General features: G+C 44.5%; 1 protein-coding gene across 1 annotated transcript; it reads left to right on the top strand.

Moving 5' to 3' along the window:
• The first annotated feature begins 536 nt into the window (after positions 1–536).
• On the top strand, positions 537–12,849 carry LOC149449568 (killer cell lectin-like receptor subfamily G member 2). Its single transcript, XM_089693066.1, has 6 exons — positions 537–624; positions 5,645–5,749; positions 9,566–9,658; positions 10,855–11,009; positions 12,389–12,495; positions 12,705–12,849. Exons 1-6 carry the CDS (start codon positions 537–539, stop codon positions 12,847–12,849), a joined length of 693 nt encoding a protein of 230 aa, XP_089549192.1.
• The last annotated feature ends 6,823 nt before the right edge of the window (positions 12,850–19,672 follow it).

The following is a 19,672-nucleotide window of genomic DNA, read 5'->3' as shown; positions in this document are numbered from 1 at the left end:
AAGCACAGCACGGGTCAGCAGGGGGCCGAAAAATGCCAACTGATGAAAAGTTCCTTTTTAGGGGTCCCATCAGGGAGATCAATGGACTGTGCCAGGTTTAGAGGGAGTACATTAAAAGTAAACTGACCATGTTTATAAATTGGGGAAATCCACAAAATAACATTTGCCGAATGGACTAATGAGCAGAGAGGTGAAACAGCTTCATAAACAGCCAAAATGATATGTCCAACAAAAATGGAGACATTTAGACCTTTTAGAATCCCATCCTGTGACTGTGGATTCTATCTTCAGTCTGTTTCCAGAGATTCATGAGGTCTCAGATTGCATTGTGGTTTTTATGTGGTTTTGTGCTGTAAATAGCTCAGCAGCCATCCCGGATATGGTGATTGCATCATCTGATATCTGTTAGGACAGCCTGTCCCAGTTCAGATATGAGGGCCTCATTTTCCGTCAGTGACAGGCTGGTGCCCTACTTACACTGAACTGTATTCTGTAACCAGAACTAAGAGAGCATTCAGTGGCTCAGATACTTGGCGATGGCTGATCCCGTCCATTACGCTCAACTCAATCTGCCCGCCTCAAGAGGCCAAAATCCAGACCTTCCTAGCAGGGCCCATCCACGAGGTAAGACAGTTTGGCCGCCAAACAATGGGATTCATTGGAAGAATCTTATGATATAACTATTGTTGGCAGGAAGTTCCTGAAAGTCTACAATTGTAAAATCAACATTATTTGTGTTTTTGGCTTTTAGAACAATCAGTTGAAGACAAGTATTTTTGATCTATCATGAGTCATGGCAGGCTTTGGGAGACAATACCTGATAGCCAGCTAAGCAAACTGTGGACTCCCCAGGGGCTCCCAGGCTTCCATGAGTAGTCAGTGTTGGGAACGCTTGGTCCTTGAAATGTGTTGGTTCCCAGCATCCAGGATCTGTACTTACACATATTTCGTGAAGCCAGGGAAGCCATAGATCTGTGTCTCTTGTCTAAATTATTTAGGATGCGTACCTGCTTTGGCACTTGTAATTGGCAAGTCAGGAAAAATAAACTCTTCCAAACCAAGGCTGCCAACATTTGCTCAATTGGCTACAAAAACGCAGAATGGTACCTACGGAATAGCTATAAACATTATACACTCCCTGGGCTAAATAACAGAGATCATCTTTTTTCTGATCTAACATGAGTGATGGCAGGCTTTGGGAGAAACTACCTGATGGCCAGCTAAGCAAACCATGGGCTCTTCAGTGACTCCCAGACTACCATGAATGGTCAGTGTTATCATCTTCTGGTCCTTGAACATTTTTTGTTCCCAGCATCCAGGATCTGTACGTCTTTGGTGTCCTAGGGAAGCTGTAGGACTGAGGTTGGGTCTTGTGTTAAGGTTTTAAGCACTTGTGCACTTGATTTGGTACGTGTAATTGGCAAGACAGGAAAAAGAGACTCTCCTAAACAAGAGTTGCCCAACTGCTACAAGTGTGAGGCAGGGTACCTGATTATACTCTCCCTGGGGTAAACTAAACTAAGCATCTTTGTTTTGATCTAACATGAGTGATGGTAGGCTTTGGGAGATACCTGTATTACCTTATGGCCAGCTCGGCAGACCCTGGGATCTTCATGGGCTCCCATCAGGGATCAGGGTTGGGAACTCCTGGTGACATTTGTGTCTGTAAGCATCCAGATCTGTACTTGGTTGGTGTCATGGGTCTGAGGATGGTTAGTTATATAGTATGTGCACCTGATTTGGAACTTGTGATTGTCAGGCTGAGGTAATGAGGGTCTCTTAAGCAATGGCTACCTAATTGGTTACAAATATAGGTCAGGATACCTAGAGAATAGATGCAAACGTTATGCACATCCCTGGGCGAACAAACAGACAGCATCTTTGTACTGATTCATTATGAATAATAACAGACTCGAGGAGAAATTAGCCTCTGGCCAGCTGGGCAAACCATGGGCTCTTCAAAAGGCTCCCATGCGTGCTTAGTGCTGGGAACCTCTGGTCCTGGGACATTTTTGTTTCCCAGCATCCAGATTTGTGCTTGCTTGGTGCCATATGGAAAACAATGGGTCTAAGGCTCTGTCTAGCGCAGCAATGGGCAAACTACGGCCCGCGGGTCGTATACGGCCCGGCGGACCTTTTAATCCGGCCCGCGGAGCTAGGCTCCCGCTAGGCTCCTCTCACAGTCCGCCCTGAAGACCGGTGTAGCATGATAAATCTGTCTCCAATGAGGATCTGTCCCCCTCGACGTATCTGCGCATGTGCCGGAGATCGCCGATCGGCTGCTAATGCCTGAAACTGGCACATGCGCAGATACGTCGAGGGGGACAGATCCTCATAGGAGACAGATTTTCATGCTACACCGGAACGGCGCGGGAATACGGCGAGAGGAAAGCGCGGAGTAAAGGTAAGTGAATTGACACAGGGGGGACTTGGGGACTTAATATGGGGGATGAATTTATATGGGGGATGAATTACTATATGGGGGATGAATTACTATATGGGGGATGAATTACTATATGGGGAATGAATTACTATAGGGGGGATGAATTACTATATGGGGGATGAATTACTATATGGGGGATGAATTACTATGGGGGATGAATTACTATATGGGGGATGAATTACTATATGGGGGATGAATTACTATATGGGGATGAATTACTATATGGGGGATGAATTACTATATGGGGGATGAATTACTATATGGGGGGTGAATTACTATATGGGGAATGAATTACTATGGGGGATGAATTACTATTCGGGGGATGAATTACTATATGGGGGATGAATTACTATATGGGGGGTGAATTACTATGGGGAATGAATTACTATGGGGGATGAATTACTATTCGGGGGATGAATTACTATATGGGGAATGAATTACTATGGGGGATGAATTACTATTCGGGGGATGAATTACTATATGGGGGATGAATTACTATATGGGGGATGAATTACTATGTGGGGGATGAATTAATAGGGGGGATGAATTACTATATGGGGGATGAATTACTATATGGGGGATGAATTACTATGGGGGATTAATTACTATATGGGGGATGAATTACTATATGGGGGATGAATTACTATGGGGGATGAATTACTATAGGGGGGATGAATTACTATAGGGGGGATGAATTACTATGGGGGATGAATTACTATGTGGGGGATGAATTACTATGGGGGATGAATTACTATATGGGGGATGAATTACTATGTGGGGGATGAATTACTGTGGGGGATGAATTACTATGTGGGGGATGAATTACTATGGGGGATGAATTACTATATGGGGGATGAATTACTATGTGGGGGATGAATTACTATGTGGGGGATGAATTACTATGGGGGATGAATTACTATGTGGGGGATGAATTACTATGGGGGATGAATTACTATATGGGGGATGAATTACTATGTGGGGGATGAATTACTATGTGGGGGATGAATTACTATGGGGGATGAATTACTATATGGGGGATGAATTACTATATGGGGGATGAATTACTATGGGGTATGAATTACTATATGGGGGATGGATTACTATATGGGGGATGGATTACTATATGGGGGATGGATTATTATGGGGGATGAATTACTATATGGGGGATGAATTACTATATGGGGGATGAATTACTATGCTTACTATGGGGGAATATTACTATACTTACTATGGATGACACATACACATCATTCATCTACTCTTGGTCCGGCCCCCGGGTCCAATATATGAACCCATTGCGGCCCTCAAGTCAAAAAGTTTGCCCACCCCTGGTCTAGCGGCTGTGCTATGTTTGATGTGCACCTGATTGAAATTGGCTAGCTAGGATCATGAAACTCTCCCTAACAAAGTCCGATGACAGCACTTCTACTGGCTACAATGATGAAGCAAGGTATCTGTGCTATGGAAGTTATAAAGTCCCTGGGCTAAACAACAGATTTTTTCTGCTCTCTGATGGATGATGGCAGGATTTGGGAAACATTGTTTGATGGCCAACTGGAAAAAACTTTGGGGCTCTCAAGAGAGCTCAGTGTTGGGAACTCCTGGTCCTGGGACATTTGTGTTTGCCAGCATCCAGGATCTGTACTGCGGCTGGGTCAGGTGGCTGCTTTATATAGGATATGCACCTAATTTGGAAATTGTAATTGGCGGGGCAGGAGAATGAGCCTCTCCAAAACAAAGGCTAACAACGGCAGTCCAACTGGTTACAAGTACAGGGTACATTCAGAACAGTCATAGAGGTTATTTACTCAGAGATAAACTACAGAAAGCAAAGGGAAACCATTCATAATGTGGTGATCAGAGGCTGAGAAAGTAAGAGAGTAAAAGAAAGTAAGCAGAAAAGGACCGGAGCAGTAGGGAACAGGACATATGTGAGGACATAGCAAGGTCAGACCAGACTGTGTGCTATTTGATCATTTTCATTATGTGTGTACAATTATTTATCAGTTATTTCACAAAAAGGGTTTCCTTGCTCTATATTTGGCATTTAATGCACTTAATGTTTACACTTACCATGAAATTGTAAGTAAAATCAACTTACAAAGATTATCCCGCAGGATGTGTCTGTTTGATACCACATATAGCTGGAGAGTATTGTGACGTCTCTATAATGGAAAGAGAGAAATTAAATATTTACTGTGAATTTATATAGTTTTCCTTCTAGGAACAGCCATCTTTAAAATGAATATTTTGCAACTAAAAAGGACTCATACAGGAAATGTGTCGAAGGACTACTTTTTGAATAAGAGAGTGTCTTTGTGACTGTCACCCTTCAATGTTCTTGTATACATGTCTCTGCTTTGTTCAAAGGTTATGGATGATCTTGATTTCCTCACCACTCTCAGAACACGCTGATTAGACCTTGGCTCAGGCATTGTGCATTTATTTGGTTCACGTGATTGTTCTTTCTAAGAGGATCACAGTATTCCATCTTTGGATGATACCATCCTCTGAAGTGTGACCCATTGAGCCCTTTGGTAGCACAAAATCTATTATTTCTACATGTGGCTTAGGTACAGTGAAGCTCCCTGGCTATGCCATTGGTGATCTCTTCCACATTTGGGGATTGGGTATCTTCTTATGGTTCACTGCATGACCAACAGTGGCAATAACATCACACACTATTATTATTATACATTTATATAGCTCTGACATATACCGCAGCGCTGTACAGAGATCACTGAGCCAGTCACATCAGTCTCTGTACCAGAGGAGCTTACACTTTAATGTCCCCTCCCCCACAGTCACATCAGTCTCTGTACCAGAGGAGCTTACACTTTAATGTCCCCTCCCCCACAGTCACATCAGTCTCTGTACCAGAGGAGCTTACACTTTAATGTCCCCTCCCCCACAGTCACACACTATTATTATTATACATCTATATAGCTCTGACATATACCGCAGCGCTGTACAGAGATCACTGAGCCAGTCACATCAGTCTCTGTACCAGAGGAGCTTACACTCTAATGTCCCCTCCCCCACAGTCACATCATTCTATGTACCAGAAGAGCTTACACTTTAATGTCCCCTCCCCCACAGTCACACACTATTATTATACATTTACAGTATATAGTGCTGACATAGACAGAAGAGAAGGTTACACTCTTATGGTATTTAATGACACATTGATGTATTGTGTAGCCCATCATGGATCGGAGGGGATCACATACGGAGAGGAGAGGACAATCCCAGAACTTGGTGGAGATGGCACACATGAATTGTGTTGGAGAGCCCCAGTCCGAACAGGTATGAAAGAATCCACCAATATAATCATCAAATTATCCACCTTATCACCCCTCAAATCAGTAATTAATCTACCCATCAAATAATCCATCTAATCATCCATCTACTGTAATCACTCATTAAACAACCCATCTAATCATCCATCTAATAACTCATCATATGACCCATCCTATCATCCATCTAATAACTCATCATATGGCCCATCTGATCATCCATCTAATCACTCATCAAACGACCCATCCTATCATCCATCTAATAACTCATCATATGACCCATCTAATCATCCATCTAATAACTCATCATATGACCCATCTAATCATCCATCTAATCACTCATCAAATAATCCATCTAATCATCCATCTACTGTAATCACTCATTAAACAACCCATCTAATCATCCATCTAATAACTCATCATATGGCCCATCTGATCATCCATCTAATCACTCATCAAACGACCCATCCTATCATCCATCTAATAATTCATCATATGACCCATCTAATCATCCATCTAATAACTCATCATATGACCCATCTAATCATCCATCTAATAACTCATCATATGACCCATCTAATCATCCATCTAATCACTCATCATATGACCCATCTACAGTTGTGACCAAAATTATTCAACCCCCAATGCTGTAAAGGGGTTTAGGGACTATAGTGTACATTTGGAATTGTATTCAGAATCAAATCCTACAAGGACGTTGTAACTACCCAAATGCAACTAAAATGACATCAATTGTTTATGTAATACAGTAGTAAATGGTTCTTATGTGGTTTCTTCATTGCCACAATTATTCAACCCCTTAAAGACTACCACTCTGAAGAACAGAGGTTCATACAGGTGCTTTCCATCAGGTATTGAAAACACCTGTGGATGTCACCGAGCAGCAATCAAGCATAATAAGCACCAATTAGGCAGCTTTAAAATGACTGTGATACTCAGCTCCTTCTAGACATTTACTGGTGTGGTTACAAACATGGTGAAGGCAAGAGAATGGTCCAGGAAGACAAGAGAAGAGGTGATTTCTCTTCACAGGAAGGGCAATGGCTATAAGAAGATTGCAAAGATGTTAAACATACCAAGAGACACCTTAGGAAGCATCATTCGCAAATTCAAGGCAAAGGGCACTGTTGAAACGCTACCTGGTCGTGGCAGAAAGAAGATGCTGACTTCGACTGCTGTGCGCTACCTGAAGCGTAGAGTGGAGAGAAGTCCCCGTGTGACTGCTGAGGAACTGAGAAAAGATTTGTCAGATGTGGGTACAGAAGTTTCAGCCCAGACAATAAGACGCACACTGCGTAATGAAGGCCTCCGTGCCAGAACTCCCAGGCGTACCCCCTTGCTGTCTCCAAAGAATAAGAAGAGTCGACTGCAGTATGCCAAAAGCCATGTGGACAAACCACAAAAGTTGTGGGATAGTGTTCTGTGGACTGATGAAACAAAATTAGAACTGTTTGGGCCCATGGATCAACGCTATGTTTGGAGGAGGAAGAACAAGGCCTATGATGAAAAGAACACCTTGCCTACTGTGAAGCATGGTGGAGGGTCAATCATGCTTTGGGGCTGTTTTGCTTCTGCAGGTACAGGGAAGCTTCAGCGTGTGCAAGGTACCATGAATTCTCTTCAGTACCAGGAGATATTGGATGGAAACGTGATGCAGTCCGTCACACACCTGAGGCTTGGGAGACGTTGGACCTTTCAACAGGACAATGATCCCAAGCATACCTCCAAGTCCACTAGAGCATGGTTGCAGAGGAAAGGCTGGAACATTTTGGAGTGGCCATCGCAGTCACCAGACTTAAATCCGATTGAGAACCTCTGGTGGGACTTAAAGAAAGCAGTTGCAGTGCGCAAGCCTAAGAATGTGACTGAACTGGAGGCCTTTGCCCATGAAGAATGGGCGAAGATACCCGTAGATCGCTGCAAGACACTTGTGTCAAGCTATGCTTCACGTTTAAAAGCTGTTATAACTGTAAAAGGATGCTGTACTAAGTACTAAGATTGAATGTCACTTGGGGGTTGAATAAAACTGATAATGCTGTGAGCACAGAAAAGACATTTGTGGTTATTTCATTATAACTGTTATGTTATATTTGTCTGACCTACAAGTGCCTCTTTAATGTAAATGTAAGCAAGATGACTGAATGATCAAAAGCAATGTCAAACTGGCCAAAACACTCAATTTCAGTGGGGGTTGAATAATTTTGGTCACAACTGTAATCATCCATCTAATAACTCATCAAATGACCCATCTAATCATCCATCTAATCACTCATCAAATGACCCATCTAATCATCCATCTAATCACTCATCATATGACCCATCTAATCATCCATCTAATAACTCATCATATGACCCATCTAATCATCCATCTAATCACTCATCATATGACCCATCTAATCATCCATCTAATAACTCATCAAATGACCCATCTAATCATCCATCTAATCACTCATCAAATGACCCATCTAATCATCCATCTAATCACTCATCATATGACCCATCTAATCATCCATCTAATAACTCATCATATGACCCATCTAATCATCCATCTAATCACTCATCATATGACCCATCTAATCATCCATCTAATAACTCATCAAATGAGCCATCTAATCATCCATCTAATAATTCAAATGACCCATCTAATCATCCATCTAATTATCCATCTAATTATCCATCTAATCACCAACCAAATCACTCATCAATATCACCCATCTAATCACCCATTAAATCACCATTAAAATCACTCATCTAATTACCTATAAAATCACTCATCATTTCACCCATCAAATAGTAGCAGGAGGGAAGAGCTAGAGGGGGAGAGAGAGAACAACCTGCACCTCCTCCTGGCTCTCTCCTCCTCTCCAGATTTAGCTTGTCTTCTCAGGTACTAAACTGACAGATGTAGTGATGCAGTTGTCACTACTCCTTTTAGCTTTCAGGAACCCTCCTTGCAGTGCCCTCCCACCTCACATGATGATGCCACAGTGCCCAGGGCAGCCACCACTCCTGCAGCCCCCCCATCCAGGCCCTGCCCTGTACAAACACCACTGTTATATTTTGGAGTAGCAGTACCAATAGGACAGCTGCAGGGTTCTAGCACTATCTATTTTTTTTTTCAATAACACATGGTGATCTTCCACTCAAGTTATAGATATTGTCAGCACCTGTGGTAGTGAGCCCTTGTAGATACTCAACTTTGGGTTCCCCTGGGCATGGAGTCTAAGCCCCAGCCTGCTTCTTCACCAGAGCCCCTGATGGTGGGGATGGACTTGCAGCAAGCTGAGACCAGGTCACGGCCCCCAGGTATGCCCAGCTAAGGATGAAGAGACCGCTCGCAGGAGCAGAGTACAATTGGAGGAGACAAATGGAATCCGATAGACTAGCCGAGGTCAGGACCGGCGGAAAACAAGCACAGTCAGAGAACGAAGCCGGAGTCGGTACACAAGTAGTCAATTCAAGATACAGGCAATATCAACACACAGGAGCTCCGACAACTTGGAAGTAGTTCAGGCAAAGTGGTCTTGTCCGAGCATGACTTATATAGGCAGGCAAACAAGGAGGCGGGCCAGGAAGTGATGGAAGGGAAGGAAATAAAACCCAAAGGACAGCAGATGACGCCCATAGCTGAGCACAGACAAACACACATGTGAAAGGGATCAGGAACAGCACTGAAGCAAGGAGGTAAGAATACACAAACAAGAACCTACAGGCCAACTTGTGACAGTCATATAATATGCTCCATTGTGTCAGTAAGATTTGGAGAAGTTTAGCTGAAGTAGAACACTCTCTATTTCTTCTCCTGCAGGTCAATGCTTGAAGATGCAACATGTTTTATGTACTATTTTGGCTTTGATTTTCTTGCTGTTTGGGATTACAGTTGTGTTCCTGGCACTGAAAGGTAAGTACAGCTCATACAACTGTGGAAGGTGCAATAGGTAAGGTTTAATCAAGAAGAAGAAAGCTCCATGGGTTAGGTTCAGCTCAGGGAAAATTCTGAAGAGGAAAGTAACAAGGCAGACAGTCTTATAGTTTGTTATGGTTTAGCCCAGACAATATCCTAGAGAGGAGAGTGGGAAGCAGAGAGGTCCATGGACTACAGTAGGTTTATCTCAAAGCAAAATAAGAGACGTGAAAGATAAACGTTCAATAGATTAGGTTTGGTCCTGGAGTTGTGTAATGTATTCACCTCAGGGGAAGTCCTGGAGAGAAGATTAGGAAGTACAATGTTTCATAGATTTGGTTTTTGAGAGGAGAGGCCATGGCAAAGAGTTCTATGGAATTGCTTAAGCTCGGGGAAATGCGGAAGATGAGAGCAGAAGGTAGAAAGTTCCAAGGGATTCATTTAGTTCAGGTGAGATCCTGGTCAGGAGAGTAGAAAGCAATGGTAAGGTAGGCTGAAAGCTGCGGGTTATTGTTTGATCAGAGTGGGCAAGTGGAGACGAGGGTAATGATATCTATGAAATGATGTTTCAGGCTCCTCCTTCACATGTCCCGCCCACGAGGGTAATGTCACACACAGACTACAGGAAATGGAGAGGAAACTCAACTGCATGACTGAAAGAGTTCAGGACAATGTGTCCCTGGGGGGTGAGTTTGATACTCCGCACAATATTAACTTTAACACCCCTGAATACACAGAATCTGTAATATTTGTACGAAGGCCAAGTCAAGGGTGTCCTGAGCTGGAAATGACGGGACTGCTTGTTGTCACTACGGTATTTCTGAGTTTTATTTATTTCTCCCACAAAATTCTAGTCTTGCCATCTTCACACAAATTGACATATACAGTAAAGCTGATTGCAATGTTTCCCTATAAACTGCTGGAGATATGACACTATACAAAATCCAAAATACAGCAAATCTATATAGAAAACCTTGTGTATGTACATCATAAAAGGGAGGAACCAAGAAGCATCCATAGGAGGTGACCAAGGCCAAGGAAAGGCCAGTTTACCAACAGAAACATCTGGTCCCAATGGATTTTCCTGCTTTCCTCCCTTATGCTGATGTTCACCAATATTCCAGTAGAAAATCAATGTTCATCAAGTTTCCAAGTTACAGATAATCAAGATATAAACTGATTTTCTCACTCAGCACAACTGCGTCCTTGTCCGGAGAACTGGATCTTCCAGAATGAAATGTGTTACTACTTCTCAGGCATCAAGGAATCCAGAAATGAGAGTGATAAATTCTGCAGATCGCACAAGGCCCGGCTGGCTACCATCAGATCTACACAGACTGGACTGCTGGTATTGTTATTAATACTGCTATTAGTATTGATATACATTTATATAGCTCTGACATATACCACAGCGCTGTACAGAGAACACTGAGCCAGTCACAGCAGTCTCTGCGCCAGAGGAGCTTACACTCTAATGTTCCCTCCCCCGCAGTCACATCAGTCTCTGTACTAGAGGAGCTTACACTCTAATGTCCCCTCCCCCACAGTCACATCAGTCTCTGTAAAAGAGGAGCTTACACTCTAATGTCCCCTCCCCCCAGTCACATCAGTCTCTGTACCAGAGGAGCTTACACTCTAATGTCCCCTCCCCCACAGTCACATCAGTCTCTGTAAAAGAGGAGCTTACACTCTAATGTCCCCTCCCCCACAGTCCCATCAGTCTCTGTACCAGAGGAGCTTACACTCTAATGTCCCCTCCCCCACAGTCACATCAGTCTCTGTAAAAGAGGAGCTTACACTCTAATGTCCCCTCCCCCCAGTCACATCAGTCTCTGTACCAGAGGAGCTTACACTCTAATGTCCCCTCCCCCACAGTCACATCAGTCTCTGTAAAAGAGGAGCTTACACTCTAATGTCCCCTCCCCCACAGTCCCATCAGTCTCTGTACCAGAGGAGCTTACACGCTAATGTCCCCTCCCCCACAGTCACACACTATCATTATTATACATCTATATAGCTCTGACATATACCGTAGCGCTGTACAGAGATCACTGAGCCAGTCCCATCAGTCTCTGTACCAGAGGAGCTTACACTCTAATGTCCCCTCCCCCACAGTCACATCAGTCTCTGTACTAGAGGAGCTTACACTCTAATGCCCCCCCCCCAGTCACATCAGTCTCTGTAAAAGAGGAGCTTACACTCTAATGTCCCCTCCCCCACAGTCACATCAGTCTCTGTACTAGAGGAGCTTACACTCTAATGTCCCCTCCCCCATAGTCCCATCAGTCTCTGTACCAGAGGAGCTTACACTCTAATGTCCCCTCCCCCACAGTCACATCAGTCTCTGTACCAGAGGAGCCTACACTCTAATGTCCCCTCCCCCACAGTCACATCAGTCTCTGTACAGAGGAGCTTACACTCTATTGTCCCCTCCCCCACAGTCACATCAGTCTCTGTACCAGAGGAGCTTACACTCTAATGTCCCCTCCCCCACAGTCCCATCAGTCTCTGTACCAGAGGAGCTTACACTCTAATGTCCCCTCCCCCACAGTCACATCAGTCTCTGTACCAGAGGAGCCTACACTCTAATGTCCCCTCCCCCCACAGTCCCATCAGTCTCTGTACCAGAGGAGCTGACACTCTAATAGATCTGACATATTCATACATAAACATCATCAATATGAACAATAATTTGAAGTTTTAACTGACCCATGGTTCCGTTTTAAGACCTTTGTAAAGAATATGAAGAAAGATTTTTGGATTGGACTGATGAAGGAACGTCGGGATACATATGAGGCGCCTCTCTGGTACTGGAGTGATAACAACACTGAATTGTAAGTATGCAGATTTTAGGAATATACCTGGACATTTAATTATACATTTGTTCTGAATTCTATTGATCAGCCAGGACCCCCCCCCCCCCCCCCTGAACCAGTGATGGATCTACTGGACCCTTGTATCAGAAACACCACTGACAGATAAATGCTGCACTGATGGGCTCAGAGTGAAAAACCTTCTAAATTGACGTCCTTTTTTTTTTCAGCCCTGTCAGAAATGACAGCGAGGACATGACCTGTGCCAAGCTGGCTGAAGAACTGACTGCAGAAACTTGTACTTCAAAACTTCATTGGATATGTGAGAAGGAAGCCGAGATAAATGTCTACAAGATGCTCTCAGACTGTCTATAGACGATGTGATATTATCTAAGGACCTCAGAGAAGAAGATTTGATTACTGGGAATACATTGGTGGTTCCATTGCCAGGCTTTGAAGGAACCTTTATGAGTGATAGTGGACATGAGATGACTCTACACATATTTAACAGAAGTAGAGCAACACTGCCACATGATAGGTGTCTTCACTGCTTGGTTTTATTACAGAGCAGAATGTTCTAGAGGAACAGTGTATCCTCATGACGGTCGCAAAGTTCGCTGAATACAAATATTGTCCTAATTATCTCCTTAGTTCATCCAAATTTTCAGCCAGAATGGACACAGAGATCATCTTTGTTCTTTCGACTTCACTTAGGGAGCCTGTGCTCTGTGATGGAGTTGTGGTCTTACAATCCTAGGTTGTACAATCCTAAATTACTCCAATAGGTTAGGATAGCACTTATTGGGCAAAATACATCATCTTACAATCCTACCCTACAACCCCCTGCACCCTTTACTAAAAAGCAAAAGTAGAGCTCTCTTGGATCCTTTGAAATCACTGCAGGATAATTTGTTAGAAGTGGGGAGCCTATGTTCCATTAGATGGGTTAGGGTGGGAGGCTCAAATTCCATAGAATAGGTTAGGAGTGGAAAGCCTACATTCCATTGAATAGGTTAATGATGGAAAGACAGCATGTTTTGGTAAAGGTGGGGAGCTGGTACTCCATTTCATGGGTTATGGATGGGAAGCCCGTATTCCATTTGATAGGTTAGGGGTGGGAAACTCACATTCTGCTGGATAGGTTAGGGGTGGGAAACTCACATTCTGCTGGATGGGTTAGGGGTGGGAATCCCACATTTCATTGAATGGGTTTGGGGTAGAAAGACTGCATTCCATTGGATTGGTTAGAGGTGGAGAGCTGGCATTCCATTGGATGGATTTTGGGTAGGAATCCTGCATTCCATTGGAGAGGTTAGGGGTGTAAATCCCACATTTCACTGAATGGGTTTGGGGTAGAAAGTCTGAATTGGTTAAGGAAGGGACGTCTGCATCCCATTTCATGGGTTAAGACTGGAAAGCCTGCATTTTAATAAATGGGTTAGGGCTGGGATAACTGCACTCCAAATAATAAGTTAGAGGTGAGAAGGATGAATTCAATTGGATGAGTTAGAGATTGGAAGCCTGCTTTTCTATTGGATGGGTTATGGTTTGGAAGCCCACGAGTTACATGAGTTAAGGGTGGGACGTCTGCATTCTACTGATTGAACTGGGGGAGGGAAACCCACATTTCACTGGACCTTAGGCTTCTATAATTGGTGGACACAAGTATAGGTAAGTGATCAAAGGATAACATCTCCTTATTGTGACTTGCCCCAATTGTCAGCATATTTGGGTTTTTAGCAATTCTTAAAAGCAGATTTCTGGTTCAGCTAATCAAAAAGGTGTGAAAGTGCTAGGTCCTGCCATAGTGAGAATAGATATAGGAATGACACAGGGTTCACACAAATGCAGAGGGCGGAGCTACAGAGTGTTTACTGTGAGCAGAGACGTTTTCTCTTGGCTTTGTAATCCCAATCTGGGCCTGGAGCTTGAAGGCTTGTAATAGGTGGGATGAAGCCCTCAATCCTGTTTCCATGTCTTGCTGGAGACCTGCAGGCCACGTGAGTGCACAGGTGTACATAATCGGTATAAGCCAGGAGCTAGCTATAGCTCAGGGCTCTTGTTTGGAGATAGCTGAGTGTTCCAGCCATGAGAGGTGAACCACTTGGGAGACGAGACTCCATGTTGGAGAGATTCCCTACATGCAGGACTGGGAGAGTTAGGACAACTGTGCGAGTCTGCAGGACTGAGAGAGCTGGGGCAACTAGTATGTCCAGGCGACTGGAGAGATTCTGTCAGGAATGGACTCAGCACTGGTGGTGGGACTCACCTGCCGTGTGGGCTGCAGTACCAGGGCTGACCAGCGGGTGCTCTCAGCAGCCAGAAGCTCACTCCTGCAATCAGCCATCACCTGAGGCTGATTGAAGGAAGTGTATTTAAGGAATGGCCAGACCTGCAGTCAGTGCCTTGGTGTATGTTTCCCATGAGCCCCTGTACCTGGTATCCTGTGTTCCTGCCTAGTTGCTGACCCTGCTTTGATCCTGACCTCTGCTGACCATCCTTCTGCCTGATCCTCTGTACCGCGCTGCCCGTGAGTTACTGAACCCAGCTTGTGACCCTGACTATTCTCTGCCTGCTCCTCCGGTACCTCACAGCCCGCACGTTGCTGACCTGGCCGGCCTGACTACACCTGACGCTACCCAGACGATCCATCCATCCCGCACGGATCCAGTCACTACTGTCCAAACCTGCCAGCCCCTTCACATCAGGCTTTCCCCCGGTACATAACCTCGGCGGACCCCTCTACCACAGTTGGGTGCACTCAGGGGCCGCGACCTGGTCTCAGTCCTGCGCCAAGTCCATCCCCACCATCAGGAGCTCTGGTGAAAAGGCAGACTGGGAGTTAGACTCTGTGCCCTGGGGAATCCTGTTCTGTGGGTCACTAGAGATCCCGCCAGGCGGTGCCTGACAGTACCTTATGGCCTGCCTGACCATTCCACCTCTCCAGCCCTGACTGCACCCGTACCTATTAGTTTAAGGTTGGTTTTGTTTTGCACTGTGTTTGTTTATTTTGTGCAGCTCATAATAAATATTATTATTATTTAATCATTTCTGAAGCCTGCTGTTTCCCTGTGTCAGTCCACACATCTCTGGTCATACCTGGATCCCTGACAGATTCTTTAAGTCTCAGAAGAGTGAGAGAGCCCAGGGTGTCAGGAGAACCCAGATTTAAATGTCAGGAGTGGGTCTGTAAGGCTCAGTTAGCTGGGAGAGCCAGAGAGCTTCATTTTAAGGGACCTTGGCAAGGAACAGCGGTGCTACTCACCAGAAGCCAGGTGGCTTGGCATTTTTTCAGTTATCTGCTGGAGAAAATCACCTGCGTGGGCAACGTTGTTTGAACTTTTACTTTTGTTTGCTTTGCCTTTTAATAAAAGTGGTCCAGAAAGCCCTTAAACTACAGTTCAGGCTGGCACAAATAATGCTCACCGCCACTGAGCCTAATCACCCCACATCGCTCAGGATAGCTTTCATAGAGAAAGTGAAGGAAATCCTCAAAACACACCAACAACATAAAAACTCCATGCAGACAGGGTTAGGCTAAGTTAGATTGCTAACCACTAAGCCACAATGCTGTTCTTCAGCTAAAACCACAATGACACAGTAAAATGTATGATGTGTTGCTGTTGCTAATAATATGATGTCATGGTTATTTCAGTATTTTGGTTGTTTTCCTTATATGTTGTGCCCCATGCCACCATTTTTCCTTTCATTGTAATGAGGGATCAATGTCATTAAAATCCTGTAATTATGATTTAATTTTCCGCTATGTATTGTGATATTTTGGAGGTCCAGATCACTGGCCCGCTGTGTCTTTGGAAAAACAAAAACGTTTTACTTCCCCTTCAAAAAAAGGAAAACAAAACAGGTTATGTTCAGCATTAAACAAAACAGTCCATAAACTCTGGTACACAACACACCTTAGGCTCACCACCAGCATAAACTTGTCCCACAACAGGGTGTAAAGTCCCCACTCGGTCAAGGGAACCAGGAATGGTCACAATAGCCCAGAAGAGCCTCAGCAGCCACCCAGTTCCCTCAACACTGTGCCCTCTTCCACGTAACCCCTCAAGGACATTTTTTGGCTGCAGGCGAGTTAACCCTTTCAGATCCAAGGTAGCCATAGTCAGGGTTGGAGGCTCTTTTCCACCCAAGATCTCTCTGAGTTGTCTGGAAGGATATTATCCACACAACTAATGATGAGTGAACTGATTTGCACATTTGGTGCACCAGCAATCGGAACTCTTGACTATAAAAGTGTAGATTCCCCCTTTAGTGGACGATTGTACAATTTGAGGATTAGATTGCCTGCAGCCTGGAATTGTGTGATTCTTCAAAATCAGACATTTTTTTATATTCAGATTTTCATGAGAATCGGAAAACAGATGAATCATCTACTCACTTGATTTCATCATCATCATCATCACCTGTGACATCAATGGATCTGACAGAGACCCCGGAGCCCAAATGTTAGTTTGTATCTTTGTTTCCTTGATGATGAATGTCATTCAGTCTAAAAAGAAACCTGACCTCTCTGCAGCTAAGTGTCTGAGAAAAGACAAGAGCCACAAAAACCATCATATTAATAATAAAAGTAATAGCAATCATCGTCATCATCATCATCATCATTTAAAACTGATTATAGTCAGAAAGTAACAGACAAAACCATTCTATTCTTGTAGCTGGTGGGGGGATGGGGTGCAGCCTGCTCACATTATAGAAACACTTCTCTAGGTGTCTCGCTGTCACAGATATCGGCCGGATTCTTTGTGGTTTCACCAGAAACATTACCAGAGCTATTAATATCTCAGAGAAGTTTCCAGCACACTTGTGAGAAGGATGTGGGTTCACGTGAAACATTTCATAACATTTCACCAACAACTACAAAAAGAAATACAGATCTAAGTGGTGAGTATGAGAGGAGAGAGGAGGGAAGAGAATGAGAGAGGAGGGGAGATAAAAGGAAGAGGAGAGAGAGAGAATGGGAAGGGAGGAGAGAGGAGGAGAGGAAAGTGAGGAGGAGGAGGAAGCAGGGAGGGGAGAGCTGAGAGAAGGGGAGGAGAGAGGAGAAGAGGAGAGAAAAGGAATGTGGAGAGAGGAGAGAAAAGGGAGAAGGAGGAGAGGAGAGAAAAAGGAGGAGGAGAGAGAAGGGGAGGAGAGGAAAGGGAGGAGGAGGTAGGAGAGGAGAGAAAAGGGAGGAGGGAGGAGAGGATAGAAAAGGGAGGAGGAGGAGAGGATAGAAAAGGGAGGAGGAGGGAGGGGAGGAAAGTTAAGAGAAGGGGAAAAGAGGAGAGAGAAGGGGAGGAGAGGAAAGAGGAAAAGAGAAAAGGGAGGAGGAGGAGGAAGGGGAAGAGAGCTGAGAGAAGGAGAGGGGAGGAGAGAGGAAGAGAATAGAGAGAGGAGGTGAGGAGAGAGAAGTAAAGGAAAGAGCGGGAGGAGAGGAGAGAAAAGGGAGGAGGAGGGGAGAAAGGGAGATAAAAGGAGAGGAGCGAGAGAGAATGTGAGGGAAGGAGAGAGGAGGATAGGAGAGAAAAGGGAGGGGGGGAGGAGAAAGAAGGGGAGGGGAGGAGAGAGGAGGAGAGGAGAGAAAAGGGAGGAGAAGAGAGAAGAGGGAGGAGAAAGCAGGAGGAGAGGAGAGAGAATCGGGAAAGAGAAAGCAGGAGGAGAGGAAGGAGGAGAGAAGAAATATAAAAGTGGGAGCAGAGAAGAAGAAAAAGGAGAGAAAATAGAAAGGTGGGGAGAGAGATAACAGGAGGAGAAGAGAGAGGAGAGAGGAGGGGGAGAAGAGAGAAGGGGAGGAGAGGAGACATGTAAGGAGGGAAGGGGGAGAAAAGGGGAGGGGAAAAGAGAGAAGGGAAGGAGAAAATAATTAGATCTTACTACCGTTACAGAAGTACATAGGAGTTCTTTAAAGTTGGGGTCCAATTTGAAGGTTATGCCAGTCTTAGGGTCCTGTATTGGGGGACTGGTTCAGGGTTAAGGTTTGGTCTTGCAGTTGAGGATAAGGATGACAGAATGGTACCGTACCGCACAGCATTGCAGTCATGGAGATTAACTGAAGGGAATTTGACTTGATGAATATTTTTTTTCTTCATCCTATTTTCTCTGTAACATCAGGTACCCGAATCCAAGAAAGGAGTAACAGACCAAATCTCCCACAACAAAAATCTCCTTTCTCAACAATCCACCCCTCCATGCATACTCTACACGTTCTGTCTAGCTAGCAATCTGCACCTTGTATCTGCAACAAGATGGAGAAACCCTAGTTCAGGGTGGGGTGGAGGCATTGTGGTTTTGTGCTTCCCAACATGCATTTCTTCTCCAAATTCTTCTCAAACAAAACCTGTGGGGATGGGACTGCAGGAGCTGCCTTTGCTGACGTATGTTAAAATGTGCAAGCTGTGCGGTTCTGCATGGAACGCACCCGTTGCGGTGAGCTAGTAAACTAATGAGGAGACCATACAGTACCTCCTCACTGCCTGTCAAAGGCTCTCTGAAGAGCAATCCAAACTCAGATTGCTGATCAGATATCAAAGATTGTGTGAATGAGCCCTTACAACTTAAAAAAAAAACACTTTTGACCTGAAGGAGGAACTGTTGGCAAGCTAAGGACTACTCAACACCCAAAGCGATGGTGCCCAACCTGTGGCCTGAGGGTCCCATTGTTACTTGCTGAATGCTCCTTTTATCCAAGCAGTCAGTAGTGGGAGTGGGACTACAGGCTCTTTTCAAGTGATTGCAAGAAACTGGGTGCTCCCATAGTGCAGATTTAGCGTCATCACTAGGTGAACTTCCTTCTTTGGTTATGTGAAGTCTCCTCCAGCAAAGACCTTTTTTTTTACCCAGGTCTTCTTCTTCCTATGGAGCCTCTACCTTCTACCCCCTTCTTCTTCCAGTGTCCCCACCCTGTGTTCATCTCATTTCTTTCCTCTCCCCATTTCCTGCCATCATCACTTCCTTTATACCCAGCCTTTATGAACCAGCTAAACAAGTTGATTAACATTTGAATAGAGGAAGCCCTGCTTCTGAACTCTAGATGGTAGCTAAAATGTATTACTCCATATGCTATCAATAAATCACTAAAATAGTCATGGCAACACAGTCATTCAATGTGCCGATTTTTAATAGCAACAACCTTCGAGCTGTGCATTCCTGCCAGAGGCCATCTCTAGGCATAATTCCCATACTTGGGAGCTCCATG

This window comes from Staurois parvus, unplaced genomic scaffold, assembly GCF_062004578.1.
Source record: "Staurois parvus isolate SC_StPar_1 unplaced genomic scaffold, SC_StPar_1.0 ptg000612l, whole genome shotgun sequence".
Taxonomy (NCBI): domain Eukaryota; kingdom Metazoa; phylum Chordata; class Amphibia; order Anura; family Ranidae; genus Staurois; species Staurois parvus.
This window is presented reverse-complemented; position numbering and strand designations above follow the sequence as displayed.

Bases quoted from the DNA above. Each gene is read 5' to 3' on its own strand.
- LOC149449568 (XM_089693066.1), top strand. From the start codon at position 537: ATGGCTGATCCCGTCCATTACGCTCAACTCAATCTGCCCGCCTCAAGA. The intron at 5,750-9,565 runs GTATGAAAGAAT...CTTCTCCTGCAG, and splicing joins GAGAGCCCCAGTCCGAACAG to GTCAATGCTTGAAGATGCAA. The intron at 11,010-12,388 runs GTATTGTTATTA...TTCCGTTTTAAG, and splicing joins CTACACAGACTGGACTGCTG to ACCTTTGTAAAGAATATGAA.